The following is a 16,591-nucleotide window of genomic DNA, read 5'->3' as shown; positions in this document are numbered from 1 at the left end:
CGAGATCTCCATGACATTCATGCACGTACTAAATGAAATCATCATGAAACTTGCTTCTCATTTTTCTGTCTTCTCTATGCACCTATTAGTTTTAACCGAGTAAGGGCATGACATGTGACTTTGATATTTCTTACTAGGAGGATATATCCATTCATTTGTGTAATGCCAGTAGTGCTAAAGGAGGTATTCATTTTAACTGTACAGCATGATTGAATAGAAGCCATATGTGTACAACACAAACTAATCATTCTGTGTTGCAAACAAGACTGTGACTTTGATATTTCTTTGATATTTCTTACTAGGAGGATATATCCATTCATTTGTGTAATGCCAGTAGTGCTAAAGGAGGTATTCATTTTAACTGTACAGCATGATTGAATAGAAGCCATATGTGTACAACACAAACTAATCATTCTGTGTTGCAAACAAGACTGTTCTGCACAGAAACAAGTGAAAAGTTCCACTGAGGAACAACTGTTGTTTTGAAAGTGTTTTGGCAATATATATGTGTATGCACACACACACACACACACACACACACACACACACACACACACACTCTGTATTTAGGAAAAAACTATATTTTTGTACCTTGTACAACTAATCTTCTTTTACCAGGGGAAGCTGAATGGAGAGGGAAACCCTTAACTAGAGATCACAAACCTGAAGATCCAGAAGAATATAAGAGGATAGAAAGGAGTGGTGGTAAGGTGCAAATAAAAGCTGGAATTTGTCGAGTGGTTTGGAATCGTTCTCGTGTTTGCCATACGGGTCCTGTGACACGTTCTGCACCACCCTGCGAGGAAATACCTTTTCTTGCTGTTGCAAGGTCATTGGGTAAGTAGTATTTTGTAAACTGAGGTGAATTGTGATATAAACTGTAATGTGGTTATGTACACAGGGAAGAACTTGTCACTTCCTTCAGAAATTACTGGAGATACAGTTGCTGTGGGGCACTTAGGTAGTACTGGCTTTGAAACTGAAGGTGTGTGTAATTATTACGGTGTGTAATAATCGAATAATCAAATGAAGATAGAGGTGTGTAAATCGGAGTACATTCTGTAGTCCATGAGGCGAATGATTGGTAAGAACAGTTCTCGCAGTCTGAGACCAAAATTTCCAGTTCTGCTACCTCTTCCGTTGTGTGGCCCAAACTCTGATTGCTCTCTGTGACCAACATCCATTCTCCAATTTTCGACCTAACCATAGCAGACGATGTCACTGTGGACCCCATTGCTATCTCCAACACCTTAGATTGGTATTTTGCAGAGATTTCGAGCTCCACTCGCTGTCACTCTACCTTCCTACATCAGAAATGTGGAGGCGGTTGCTAGGGTGATACCATTCTCCTTTCAGAATCATGAATGCCACCTTTATTGTGAAGGAGCTAGATCATGCTTGCACTTCATCCCAATCTTTTGCCCCAGGAACGAACGATGTTCACATTCAGATGTTGCAGCACCTTTCTCTTGCATGCAAGCTCTTTCTCCTTCATAAGTACAATTGCATCTGGGCAGATTGAATGTTTCCCAGACACTGGTGTAAAGCAACTGTCATACTGAAACCTAAGCACTGTAAGGATTACACCTTCCTTGTACCTACCACCCCATTTCTCTCACCAGCTGTGTTTGTAAGGTGATGGAATGTACGATTCATGCCCGGCTGATAGGGTGGATCAAGTCCCGCTACTTACTAACCACTGCACAACGTGGATTTCGAGCGTGCCATTCTGCAGTTGACTATCTTGTCACTCTGTCAACCCATGTCGTGAACAGTTTTCTGTGGAAATACCAGACTGCAGTGTTTCTTCATTTGGAGAAAGCTTACATCATCTGCTTGAAGAGTGGTATCCTCTGTACTCTGTATAAGTGGAGCTTCTGAGGGTGCCTGTCCCATTTCCTTCAGGAGTTTTTAAAAGACATGAGTTTGTAAGGTACATGTGGGTTTAGCCTTGTCAGACACCTTTATCCAGGAGAACAGAGATCCTCAGGTCTCTGTCATGAATGTCGTTCTCTTTGCTATAGCCATTAACCCTACTGTGGTCTGTCTGCCACCAGCTCCCTTTGACGATTTTGCTATCTATTTCAGTTCTCCACGGACTTGTCTCCTTGAGTGGTGCCTTAAGTGCTGTCTCTATCACCTTTACTTGTGGAGATCGACAATGGCTTTAATTTTTCCACTGACAACAGTTTGTATGAATTTCTGGTGGCGCAATGGGTTTCTTCCACCATCTTTACATGCCACATCTGTTCCTCTTCTGTTTGCTGAAAATATGAAATTCCAGGTGTTTATGCTTGATAGATGATGTTCTTGGTCTTCCCACATTTTACCTGGCTGCCTGCTGCACCCGGTCCCTCAATATCCTAAGTATCCTAACCATTACTTCCTGAGGAGTAGATTGGACAACACTCCTCCATTTATATCGATCCCTTGTCCATTTGAAACTAGGCTATGGCTGTTTCGTTTATCCATCTGCACTTTCATCCATCTTGTGTCGTCTAAATACAATCCACCATCATCGAATCCACAGGGCCACTGGCGCCTTCTACATTGGCCCAGTTGAGAGTCTATGCAGAAGTGGCCAAACTATCACTGTCACACCGGCGTGTTGTTATCCTCAGCAGATATGCATGCCATTTGTCTGCCATGCCAGCCACTCATCATATACCGCCACTTTCGATGATTCCTTTGCCCACCATTTTGGGGTACGTCCTTCTTCTCTGCTACCTTGTAGAGCTCACTTTTGGGAATTGCTGTAGCAAACTTCATGCTACCCGCCACTTTCCTGATGAGTGTAAACCCATCACCACCTTGTCTTCGAGCGGTGGTCCTTGCTTACCTTGGACTTCATTCGTTTCCTAAGGATACTACTACAAATTCGATCCATAGCTGTAAGCTTCTTGACCTTCACATGGAACTTAGCGGTAGTACCTTTGTGTACACTTTTTTTATCATAATCATTATTATTTTTAAAAAAACTATTTGTGTTCTGTTTACTGTCTGAGTTATCAGCTGTTTTAGCAAACAATGCATGGGCTGGTGATTGTGTTTTACTTTTTATCCATCTTAGCAACATGGCGAAGGTCATTTAATCTTCATTCTATTGAAAGGGCTTAACATGTAATCGTTTTTAACTCCTTTCTTCATATTCGTGTTCTAAGGTTCTGACATGGGCGCATATGACCTTAGTTGTTTTTATGCCTAAAAACAAAACAAATGAAATTTCCATATGTGGTGTCAGCACTGTGGTTGCTTCATGCTGCCAGAGACCAGTAGTGCCTCATAAGGTGTACAGTACCCTGGTTCCTTCTGTTTGCATACTCGAGTTGCAGAAATGAACAATGCAACATCAGTTGTATTTATGTGCATATATTTATTTGCAGTTACTAGTACTAATTTATTAACTTCAAACATTGAAAATTACCATTCAGTATATAGTATGCTGAAACGTTGGAAAGGTGTTATACTCCATGCTTGAAATGCATACTGTTTTTGCAATATTGTGGATCATACACAGTTTTGTTTTTTCATTATTAAGTGTTTCCATTTTAATTTATTTCACAATGTGCAACCAACTAATTTATCAGCATATTAATACACTTAATCAGAAAAAACTTTGCATGCTGCGACATTCATGAGATCATCTTCTTTCAAGTGTATTGCAATTACAGTTATGGAAAAACATTACCAACATCACTGTTGAGATCTGATTTTGAATCATTCTTATCTGCACTTTTCATGTTATCTATGCTAATTTCCAGTTCTCACTAGTCACTTGATTGACATCTTCCACAAGGAAATTTATCGATTTCAGTGATGAACTTTTTGTTGTTTAGGGCAAGGTATTGTTCTAGTTGCACCCATACACCTCTAATAGCTTTGAAATGATGTTAATGTGGAGGAAGCCAAGCAATTTTATGTCCATGTCTTACAAAAGTTGTTTTCTGATTGTGAACTGCTGACAAAGATAAGGGACATTATCCACAACAATTACTAACTGGCCTTGTGAGAAGTGTCATAAACCAGTTCTGAGAAGTTGGACTATTCATATCTTCATGAAGGTAATTAGTCTTTCTCGAATAAAATATTAACTATTGGGTATACCTGTAAGTAAAACAACACTTAGTCCTCCCCCCCCCCCCCTCCCCCTCCCAACAGGGATTGTAACTATTTCCTCGTGTGTTCAACCACTGCAGCTTGTATACAATGAATGACTTTGCAATAACATAAGTTTTGTCTAGCCACACAATATTATTTAATGACATGCTCATCATCCTCCACAGAAATTTGCATCCTCGTGCAACAGTATCTGTCCTTTCCATTTATACACGTTGGTTTGCAGAACTTAAGCATGAAAGTAGCTTTCGCATGATACGCCACTGCCAAGTAAAATATCTCGATGAAACTAGAACAATACATAGAAAGAACTGTTACAGTACAGTACAGAAGGTAACTGAAAGAAATACACAGTGAAGTGACCAGAAATGACATAATTAATTTCACTCGCAGCAATTCCTGGTGGTCCCCTGGGCATTACAAAATGCAGGACAAGTCAACACAGAGACCACCAAAATGATTGTTAAGCAGTGCATCACGTACCTTATATGGTGAGAGGTGGGAATGCATAATGCACCCAAGAACGTTGTCGAACTTGGTAGTTTTGGTTATCTAGGCATTAGTATGTGGGAAGGCATAATGTTGCATGTGGGTATTGACTTACAAATCTTTGAACATGGTACAGTCGCTGGTCATTGTCTTTGTGACACTAAACCCCTTCCCCATGTGGATCTTTTCAGGGGTGCATTTGTGCCCGATTTCGTTTTTATGGGTAATGATGCGTGATGCATCGAACAGCGCAGGTAGAGGAGCTCTAGAAACAAACGGGCGGTCTCACTATTCCCCCAACTTGAATCCCATTGTGCATGTGTGGAATGTGTTGGGCAGACATGTTGCATCACATCTACATGCACCAATAACCATCCAACAGCTTTCAACAGCATTGGTGGAGGAATGGAATATCCTATCACAAGAACTCTTTACTAACCTTGTGGCCGGCAAGGAAATGTGTTGCAGAGCAGGGTTTGCAACTCCTTTGTGATGTCACACCCTTTTAAGAACTATGTCCTGCCTTTTCTAATGTCAGGAGGATGACAGTTCAAACTCTTGTCCGGCGATCGTGATTTAGATTTTCCACGATTTCCCTAAATCACTTCAGGCAAGTGCCAGGATGGGTCCTTTGAAAGAGCATGGCTGATTTTCTTCCTCATCCTAACCTATTCCGAGCTTGTGCTCCATATCTAATGACCTAGTTGTCAATGGGATGTTAAAACACTAATTTTGTAGTCGTAGTAGTCGTCGTCGTCATAGTCGTTGTCGTCGTCGTCGTCCTCCTCCTCCTCCTCCTCTAATGTCCACGGTACCAACATGACTTGTGGTGACTTTGGTGTAATTATGGCCTTTGAATAAAAGTGTTATTTCTATTCGTCTCATTGCACATTTCTTTGTTACCTTCTGTACTATACTGTAACAGTTATTTCTATGTATAGTCAAAGTTTCATCAAGCTGTGTTACTTGGCAGTGACAAATCATGTAAAAGTTATTTTCGTCCTTACATTTTGCACACCAGTGCGTGTCGCCCATTAATAACTGAACAGTAGCAACCTATGTCTTCAAGCTTTATGCAAAATAAAAATTTGCTACCATTAAAAAGATCATCTTCCTGAAGCAAAACGAGCAATTTTGATGAAATTGCTGAATGTTCCTTTTTTATAATAGTTGTGTGATGACATTAGTCATACATATGACAGCGAATGACATCTTTCTGAAATGCATCTTACTTCATCACCGTTCTCCTAGTATCTGCAGCTTTGTAATGCCAGTGTCATCACAGCATGTATTGTACTGTTTTTTTCCCTATTGTTACAGTTGTGTGTTTGCTTGCTTTCAAAGATACTGCCACTCTCTTCCCAATGTGAACAGCAGCTAATTAAAGTTTTCCTTCTCTTTCTGAAAGTATTCCTTTTCCTGAACAAATAAAAGCACCCTTTTCACATCAGGTATTAAGCTTGCACTACATGTCACACTGGATATGGTTTGAAATGAAATAAAAGTGGACATAAACACAAAAACAATGAAAATGAAATAAACTGCAAACTAGCCTTCTAGTTGAACAGTGTTGACACGGCAGCACCAGTTACAAGTGAGAATTCACTGTAGAGTTTGTGTATAAAAAACACACACACACACACACACACACACACACACACACACACACGAGAGAGAGAGAGAGAGAGAGAGAGAGAGAGAGAGAGAGAGAGAGAGAGAGAGAGGGGGGGGGGGGGGGGGGAGATGGTGTAAGTATGGGAGAACTCAACTGCCTTCCCCTTGTTTCTACTCAAATGAACTGCTAGAACACAACATTTGATATACAATTAAGTGTGTTCTCCGATAATTATATGATTATTAAGTAGATACACTAAATAGCTGCTTATAATAAGTAATCTTTATTTACGACAGACTATTTTGGTTTTATCGGCATTTTCAAGTACGTCTAGATTGATGTAATGTCCATATTACGTTGTTAGTGGGCTGTTTTACAACTGTCTCTGCTGTAATAAGACAGTAAACAGTGTCAAGATGTTGAAAATAAAATGACAGTTACGATATGAGAGCAGTTTGACAGTTGAGAGTGGAGCTGTCAAATTGCTGTCATGTCATATTAACATTTTATTTTAAACATCTTGACATGATTTACCATCTTAATAAAGCAGTGACAGTTGTAAAACAGTCCACTAATGACATAATATGGACATCACATCAATCTAGACGTACTTGAAAATGGCAATAAAGCCAAAACAGTCTGTCGTAAATAAAGATTACATATTATAAGCAGCTATTTAGTGTATCTACTCTAATAATCATGTAATTATCAGACACACATATGCTGCTGGCCCTAAAGAAGGAAAAAAGTTTATTCTCGTAATACCTTACAAATTGCACAAAACACATGTGAGCTGCAGCATTTGCCTGACTGACGCATAGATCTATTCACTGCACAGTATTGCAGGTAACTGCTGCATACACTCACTGCGGCCCCTTCGCAGCTGCTGTCTGCCCTGAACAGAAGGCCAGCGAGGTGCTCACAAATAGAGTTGCAAAGTTCCCGACAGGGATCAACTTAACTGGACAAGCTGACCTGATCAGTTTGCAAAATGCCACTGGAAGTGACAAAGTTGTTTACAGAACTCAATAGAATGAACGGAAGAATTGTGACAACTATAAACTCGGAACTTGTTGGAGCCTAGAGAAGCTGCACAAATGAAAGTGAAGGCATTAGCAACATTAAAATTTTGGATTATTGGAAGTGACAGGCTGGCATTACCCATGCATTTTCCTTTGGTGCTGTCCCTCACCTATACATTCTGCAAATCTTCCATTTAGTTCATTACATGTCTTCGTTCTTTTGATTACCTGCAGTGGAATGTTGTTTGATTGGAGATTTTAAACTGTTTGTTACAGCCTTCTTACTTTCTTTTCCAGGATCTCAGATTGCCATTGACTCAATTATACTACCTCTACCTATTCACCATTCTTGTGAAATAGTTAATAATTTTTAGTCTTTGCTGTTGAGTTTGTTCAGTCATTTGTAATTTAGTGTTTCAGCAGTTGGTAAGTTGATAAACAATGTTATGCATTGTTAGTTTTGAATTTTGGCTTTTGTAATTATGCAAACATTAATTCATTATGAACTTGTTTTCCCATTGCTGACTGACGGAAAACTGTGTTTTCAGGTGATTTATGGAGTTTTAATCCAACATCAAATACTTACGTCGTGTCTCCTGATCCGGATGTAATAGTCTTACCGTTAAATGTTTCTGTACACCACTGTTTGGTTTTTGGGACTGATGGTCTGTGGAATGTTGTCACACCTGATGCAGCAGTAGCCGTGATTCAAACATGTGAAATACACAATAGTGCAGATGTTGTTTTGGATGGAAACCCGAAACCTGACTTCGTAAGTTGAATTCCATCTTTATTGCCAGAAATACATGGTGTTTCAAAAAGTACTTTATAACTTTAAAACATATAAATTTATTGAAAGAAGATCTAGAGCTGGGTTCAGTGTTTTCATATGGAAACATACAAAGCTTTTTTACCTTAAACTGAAGATGTATGTTGCTTCTGGTGGTTATCATGCCTACACCCCATCAGAAGTCAGTTTCTTCCCAGACTCACTGTAGCATTGCAGGTGTAACTTGCTCAGTGGCAGCATAAATTCTTGCTCTAAGTTCAGGTAGAGAAGCCGGCATGGGAGGTACAAATACGATATCCTTGATGAAGCCCATAGAAAAAAAAAGTAAAAAAAATAAAAAAATAAAATAAAATGGTGTCAGGTCTGGGAGATGGGGCCATGCAATTGGCGCACCTGGAAAGCTGTCACTGAGAAAATCCCGGACTTCAGCCAGGTAATGCAGTGGTGCACCGTCTTGCATTAAGTAAACATTTTGTTCTTGATCATCCTCATCGATCTGTGGTATCAAATATTGTTAAAATATATCCAGATACACCATCCCGTTGTTGGTCCCTTCATGGAAAACAAGGGGCCGTACACTCTGTTCTTGCTCAGTGTGCAAAAAATATTCAGTTTAGGACTATCACAAACATGTTAAAACATTTGATGTGGATTGTCACTGCCCCAAATCCTACAATTATTAGTGTTAACCTTGTCACTTAAGTGAAAAGTCGACTTGTCAGAAAAGATGATTTTGTCCAAGAAATGTTCATCCTTGTGTAATAGATTTAACATATCCACAGGGAAATTCTTGGAGCAATTGTATCAGTGTCTTTTATTGCTTGTATGATCGTCAGTCTGTATGGTTTCAAATGCAAATGGTTTCTTGACACATGCCGAGCTGTCGCATGTGGGATTTGCAGTTTGTGAGATACATGCTGGGTCGATTTTGTAAGGCTGCTGACAAAACGTTGTCTCACTTGCTCCATGATGTCATCGGATGTGCTAGGATGACCTGACGACTTCCCATGTCTTTCCGAGCTCCCTGTTTTTATAAAATATTTATGCCACTCTTTAACTTTTAGGCCTATTAAGAAGATCTTTAGCATACTTGGCATAGACATTACGCTGGACTGTTATTGCCGATTTAGATTCTTCAAACCAAAACACACAGCTAGCAGGCTCGGCTCCAGAGAAGGCAGCCATCTTTAGCACCCCTTGCGGTGCAGTTTGGCACTAGCAAACTACGCGAGACAAAACTTAATATGTTTCCCTACAAATTGACACTACAATCAACTTTGTAGGTACTATGAGTTAATTTATATGAATTTTAAAAGTTGTTAAGTCCATTTTAAAACACCCTGTATTGCATTACTGTGTGTAAATTAATTTGTCTGTCAAAAATTAGATGTTTATAGCAAAAATTTTGTTTGGCAAGTATGAACAAAAATTTGTCTTCCATTGTTGGAAAACGTAATTCATTAAAAAGGTATGGGTTTGGATTCTCTGATTTGAGCATCTGGGATGCAAATTAATTTGTGATTTGTTATTCCAGTTCCATGCCCTCTTTCTTAATTGTCATTAAATACCTGCTTGGTTTTTGTATGAAAGGTGTATCAAAACTGTGGGCCTTCTGTATGAAGAATGTTTTCTTGTGTTCAGTGAAGAAAAAACTTGTATTTCTTTCATCTCATTTTAAATGTTGATCTTGCAAGGGCAAAATTTCTCTCTCTCTCTCTCTCTCTCTCTCTCTCTCTCTCTCTCTCTCTCTCTCTCTCTCTGTATATCACCAAGAGCTGGGACAGAACAGAAACAGTATTACCTGATTGACCACCACCTGTTCCAGTGAAAACAGTGGTGCCAAATATTCTTTGTGCAGGTGGCTTCTGGGCTGACGCCATACTAATGCGTACATCACTCTTGAGAAACCCTGTATTACAAACCTCAGCTATAATGTAATAAAGTAATGCATAATAAACAGATAGATGGCATAGTAGATTCAAACACAAGCAACTTTAATAACGATACTAGTTACAATAATGTTAAAGAATGACAAAACTAAGTTCATTCTGTCAAACTTGAACTATTTTTCTGAAAGTTTTTAACACGCACTGCCCTCTTTCCTTTACAATGCAATTTTGAGCTTAAACTTCCCACTTCTCATCACATGAAGGACACATTTGTTCCACTCTTCTGCAATTACTGTTCTCACTGCCTGTTCTAATAATTCTTGAACTTGTTAATTTTTTGTGTCCTGTTTTTTGCTGCAACACAGCATTTGACTCTGGCCCACACTAACTTGGTGACTCTGAATTCACAGTGATACTGAGTAATTCAGAGAAAAGTTTTCCTTGCATTCTCAGCCTTTTCATCTACTGTGTTTTCCATGTGCGCCACTATTTTAATGATATCTTTTAGTTCTTCTTTACCATACCGTCTTCAAGGGAGATAATTTTTAGATTTTAGCTGCTTAATGTATCTTGGTTATTAGAATTTGCATTAGGAACTTTCTCTTTTCTACAAAAATGGTATGGCGCGCTATCAAGAACAGTCACTATGATTTTCCTGATGCCAAGGAAGAAAATCTTGAAACTATTTCTCAGAAGTATCGGTGCAATTCTCCTCATGATAATCTCCTCTTTTCTGGGATTCGAAAGTCCACAAATAGCTTTTGACAAAACCCGTCTTGCTCTCAGTGAGTGTAATAATAATATTTTTCACCTTACCAGATGGGTCATTGTTTTCAGTGGTTAATCCGGACAGAAACGCTTGTTTCAAGGGTTTTATGCCTTTGTTTATCCAGACATTATTTTTGATATGTCCTGAGTTTGACCATCTCTTGTCTGAATAGTTATGAGCTTTCCTTTATCTCTCAGCAATTTGATGGTTTGGACAAACTTTTTACATTTGGTATACTTATAATGTGGCAAAAGCCCAGAGACCTGTCAAGTGATTGTTATTTTTGTATAATGAAAAGTCAGGCTACAACAAGAAAAACAAATGTAAAATAGAGTATGGAAATAGGTCTGGTGAAGAGCAGATTGATTCCAAGAACGAAGATTTTGATACTGAGATCATTCTACTCATAAGGAATTTCAGCAGCGTGAGTAGAATGATTTGGCGTGAGATATGGGACTATCCAAAAAAGCTTCAGAACTGTTAGCATCAAAACTGCATGAGAACAACTTGCTTGAAAAACGAGGTGAGGTACCCTACTTTCAATCAAGAGAAAGTGCATTACTGCAGTACTATTGAAGTGATGCAGATTTATGTCGCCACTAGGTGTGTGGTTTAATGGATGAGTTGGAAATTTCAGCCTATAACGGAGCTGAATGGTGGTTGTTCATTGTTAGCTCAAAGTGGAGTGTAAAGTGTGTTTTCCTCTACAATGGAAATTTATTTGGTGCAGTTGCAATTGGCCAGTGAGTTTGCGTGTGTGATGAGTTTGAAGACAGTCACTGATTGGTTGCAGTATCACATGCACCAGTGGATCATCTGTATTGACCTTAAAATGGTCTGTTTCCTCCTTGGTCAGTAACATGGAAAAACCAAGTATCCCTGTTACTTGTGTTTGGGGGAAAGCAAAGCTCATGAGAAGCATTGAGTGCAGTCAAATTGACCGCTAAAATCTGACCTGAAAAGTGGTGATCGAAAAATTCTACATCAACCACTTGGTTAACAGAAAGAATATTATATTCTCACTTCTGCATATGGAACTGGCTCTTATGAAGCAATTTGTTAAAGCTTTTTCAGTAGGACAGAGTTTCAAATACATATTATTTCGGCGTTTCCTAGCCTGTTATGTGAAAAGATAAAGACTGATGTGTTTGATGGTCCACAGATTTGGCAGCTCGTTAAAGGTGAATATTTCATTTGAACAATGACAAAACTTGAAAAAATGTGTGGTAGGCTTAATTTAGACACCACCTGTTTCTGGGAAAGGCCTAGCTCCATACTCGATATCACAGAATATTAAGTCTATGACACGTACACATGCACAGCTTCATTTCAAGTCTGAACAACTCCTTTTGGAGAGAGCACTTTTCAGTGAATAAATAAATTTAAACTTCCTTGTTTAGGTATGGCACACTGTAAAATGAAAGTATTAAACAAACAGGTGGACTAGAATAAGACTTCCAAGATAACTGACCCTTTTAAAGCCGTGCCACTCCTCTGCAAAGTGTTTTGTAAAGTGTTGAGACAAATTTTGAGAATTGTGTGCACAAACATGAAAACTCGTATGCGGAAAGAGTAAGTTGCTGTTACATGGCAACATAATCATTGCTAATAAAAATAGACTACAAAAATAGCAAGATGTCAGTCAGTAAGTAAAGCAATGAAGATAATTACTAACTCCATGTCTTTTCCCTACAAGATTTATTCTAGCTAATTGCTGCACATCATAGGTTTTTCATGTTTTGTCACTAATTCCACATACATTTCATCATAATATTATTAAGAGCTGTTTAAATATCTCAGGTTCATATGGTGTGTCCCATTCTACTACTGAAGAGTTTCATTTGTTGCCATCTACATGTGGCAGCCACTGAACTTTCGCATTTAATGCAAAATCCATTTTATTACCCTTTCCTTTTTCGAGTCGGCACACACTGTGTACTAGAACAACAGTAGTTTGCCTTCTTTTCTTCAATTTACTTTTGATCACACACTCCTAATTTTCACAGTAGACATTTTCGTCACAAGCATCAAGGGGAGTTGGAACACCCTATCCTGACCATGTTAAATTTAGTGTCTTGGCTTCCCTGTATTTCAGGAACCACTGTAGCCATTGACATGAAACTTTTACAGGACATTAAATTGTGTGTTCTGTGTCTACTGAACTACAATAATTGCATTACAGCCACTGCTTGCGGAAATACAGTTTTTTAATTACTTGGTTAAAATTTTGTGTACTTTTTGTACTTTATCTTAAATAATTTCAATTATACATAATATTATGTTCTTATTTTAGTTCAGTAGACTCACAATATGTATGTTATTAGTCACTGAAAACTTTAATACTCTGCTCGAAGTGGTTTCTGAGATTTAGGGGAGAATGAAACAGAAAATGTTAATTTTCAGGAACGGCTTCTAAAGTTTCAAAAGACTGTAACTCACTTAATATATGCTTAATTCTTTCTTTTTAGTTACTCAGAAGCATCCTCCACCATACTGTATATCATCCTCTTGATCTTTTTCCAAGTTTTTTCTTCCTTCTGGACTCCTTAGTTGCCAACTGTGCTGCATACTCTGCTTTGTCAATGCGAACCTTGTCCATCTGTTAAAGTTCTTTGATGCAGTTTGCTCCAGGATTAATTCCCATATGCTGTAGCACTTTCACCCTATCAATACTGCCACCATTGAAAGCAATAACAGCATCACTGTCCCCCTTAGTTTCTTCATTCAAACCAAAACATTTTTTGCTAAGTGAGTACATATAAGATTACTGAACGATTCATTGGGATTTTGTGTCTGACAATGCAGACACTTCTTCAGTAATTCAGTAATTCAGGATTTGCCAGGTCTCTGTAAATAGGTTTTATGATATTCATGACTGCTGCTGGGATGGAATGTTTATGACCGTATGAACTGTTCAAGTACTGGGCATTGCACCGTGAATCAGGTCCAGGAGGGCAAAGGTGGTGTACTGGTGTTTCATCAGTTGACAGTCTGTGGAAGAAGGTAGCCCATACTGCCTGCTTCATTTTCAACAGATCCTTAGTATTATTTCTTATGGCCATTCCATAATACTGCTGTAGTTCATCAGTCATTTTGTCTGTCAACCTGCCACTTATGGTTTTACCATCAGAAAGTTTCTTGTCTCTCAAACTTTGTTTCAACTTCCTCAACCTGTTGCCCATCCTCTTCTGGAGATGACCGATACAAACATGTAATTTAACCTTTATAACACAGCAGTCCACTGGCTTCTATATAAAGAATTACTGATTTTATTACATCTCGAAGTAATGCACATAAAAATTTTAACATTTACAACCGTTGTAGATTATATTACAAAAAAAAAAAAAAAAATCCTCATGTGAAGTATACATTTGCGCGCGCACGTGCACACATCCGCACATATGTATGTGTGGATAGATATGTGTGTGTGTGCGCGAGTGTATACCTGTCCTTGTTTCCCCCTAAGGTAAGTCTTTCCGCTCCCGGGATTGGAATGAGTCCTTACAGTCTCCCTTAAAACCCACATCCTTTCGTCTTTCCCTCTCCTTCCCTCTTTACTGATGAAGCAACCGTTGGTTGCGAAAGCTTGAATTTTGTGTGTATGTTTGTGTTTGTTTGTATGTCTATCAACATGCCAGCACTTTGTTTGGTAAGTTACATCATCTTTGTTTTTAGATATATTTTTCCCACGTGGAATGTTTCCCTCTGTTATATTCACACACACACACACACACACACACACACACACACACACACATACATATATTCGGAAAATTGCAAATTTTACAGTGATATAAAAAACCAAAAATGTGAAAAATAGTTTCCGTTCTAACTCCTCTTAACACTCCTGTTGTAAAAACTTCGATTCAATTTTAGCTCTCTGAGCTACTGGGGAAATTACTGAATCAGCCAGCTATGATTTTTGACAGTAGTATTGCTTACAATGTGTATTACCTTTTCCAAAGATCGACTGTCATCATGGCGTTCTTGTTTTTATATTATAGCATTATGAAAGGGCATGCAAAAGCTGTTCCTGCAGCTGTTGAAATGCTGTAATCTCCTTAGTTTCTGACCATGTGATTCTGTTAAATGAATAATCATTTTTGCTGTTATTGTAAGTAAAGTATGCAAAACTATCCGTATGGAGTCCACTCCTAATAGTACCCAAAACAGTGGTTCACATAACAAAATGACCACAGTCAGATACCCTTATGGATTTTATCGATATGCTAAGTTGTCTTTTATGGCTTAGCAAGGCCATTGTATTTTACAATCATCAGTGCTGTTCACTATGAGAGGATTAAGCCAGCAGCTGCGGCATATGAGATCAGTCTAATTTCTAGCGTCTTGTGTTGAGGCTAGTGACTCACCACTCTTCAACCGGTAGCAGATCATCATATTGTGACATGTTTAGCCTGCAAGTAACCTGCATTCCATACCATTGCTTGCCCTCCGGTGGAGTGACTACTCAGAAATAACTAAATAACCACAAGCGACGACGGCAGACAGGCTTTGTGCTGAGCAGGTACTAATGGTTCTTAGTGAAGACCATATTTGTGTTAGTTGGAGTTGTTCACCACCTTGCTTGATAAAGAGAGCCAAAATTAGTTTAAATTTAACATTGTGCAAAAAAAATCCCAGACTGTGTTTTGAAATATATGTTCTACAGAATTTTATCTGAACGCTGCATGTATGTTGTAGTTTACACTGGTAAGTATAAGCAGAATTCCATTAGCTGCAACGTTTTATTTATAGACTGTACTCTCAAATTCGCGTACCTAGTGCATTCACAATGTATATTCAACCTTGAGGGCAGAGGAGCAGATATGCTACCGAAGTCCTCATCTGCACAAACTCCCTTGGAGCCCTTCATGTTATCTGTCATGTGTACCCAGCAGAAACATATTTTCAGATGATCCACAACATGCCTACAGAGGCAGGGCAAGGAGCTGTCATTCTACTGGGTACCAGGACGTGGGGAAAATGAGGGTAATGAAGCAGTTACGGATGTATATGTGGAGAACGCAATTTTCAGGTGTCTGCCTCTATATGTGCTTATACTTTGCTGTCAAGATGCAGGATCCTGTGTCTGTGTGTGAGGAGTGTTCGTTATAGTTGAGGAACAACAAGCTGAGGTTGGGGGGGGGGGGGGGGGGGCACACAAGAAAAAGTACTTTCTAGGTGCAATTGCGTAGGGCACTGTCCCGGGATGTGTGGATTCCTCCTATGATGAGAGGGCTCACCAGCGTGCAGTACTTGCAGTGTACCAATCACTGTACATCACATTGTAATTGAATGTATTTCTGTAATCAAGAGTCAAAGGCTGCATTTGTATTACCGACTGATCTGCCCTCTATTTTAGGAGATGCTGAAATGAATGTGGTTCATGTTTTAAGGTTCTGTGTAATCTACGATATTAGACATAGGTTATTAAGTAGAAGATTTTAATATGCTTTCAGTATGGCTGGTGTTCATATTTGTGCATAGTCATCAGCCTGCGCCCTTTATATTATTTTGCTATTGCGTAGTTATAATCTGTATTTTAGCACTGGGTTTTGTAGAAGTATTTGGTTTTTGTGTGTGTGTGTGTGTGTGTGTGTGTGTGTGTGTGTGTGTGTGTGTGTGTGTGTGTGTGTGAGAGAGAGAGAGAGAGAGAGAGAGAGAGAGAGAGAGAGAGGAGCAGAGTGCATGAAAGTCATTTCATACTAGCTGACAAACCCAGCAGTGTTGTGCCAATTTTCTATTAGAAATGAAAGCAAAAAATGAACTGTGTTTGTAGTGAAATATTGAAAAAAAATTATTTTTTTTTCTGTGTATTCGTGAAAACACCTTCAAAATTGTGAAGTAGTCATACAAAGAAATATGCATAATATACAAATGTATAAGTACTGTATCAAAATT

General features: G+C 38.8%; 1 protein-coding gene across 1 annotated transcript in view; it reads left to right on the top strand.

Moving 5' to 3' along the window:
* LOC126418635 (uncharacterized) overlaps nucleotides 1-16,591 on the top strand; it is a 106,309-nt gene that overhangs the window by 49,692 nt on the left and 40,026 nt on the right. The window contains exons 3-4 of the mRNA XM_050085488.1: nucleotides 619-837; nucleotides 7,791-8,014. Of these exons, the coding sequence (XP_049941445.1) occupies nucleotides 619-837; nucleotides 7,791-8,014 (443 nt within the window). The remainder of the gene's footprint in view (nucleotides 1-618; nucleotides 838-7,790; nucleotides 8,015-16,591) is intronic.

This window comes from Schistocerca serialis, chromosome 9 (assembly GCF_023864345.2).
Source record: "Schistocerca serialis cubense isolate TAMUIC-IGC-003099 chromosome 9, iqSchSeri2.2, whole genome shotgun sequence".
Taxonomy (NCBI): Eukaryota; Metazoa; Arthropoda; class Insecta; order Orthoptera; family Acrididae; genus Schistocerca; species Schistocerca serialis.
Note: the sequence above shows the minus strand (reverse complement) of the source record. Positions and strands in the feature narration are given on the sequence as shown.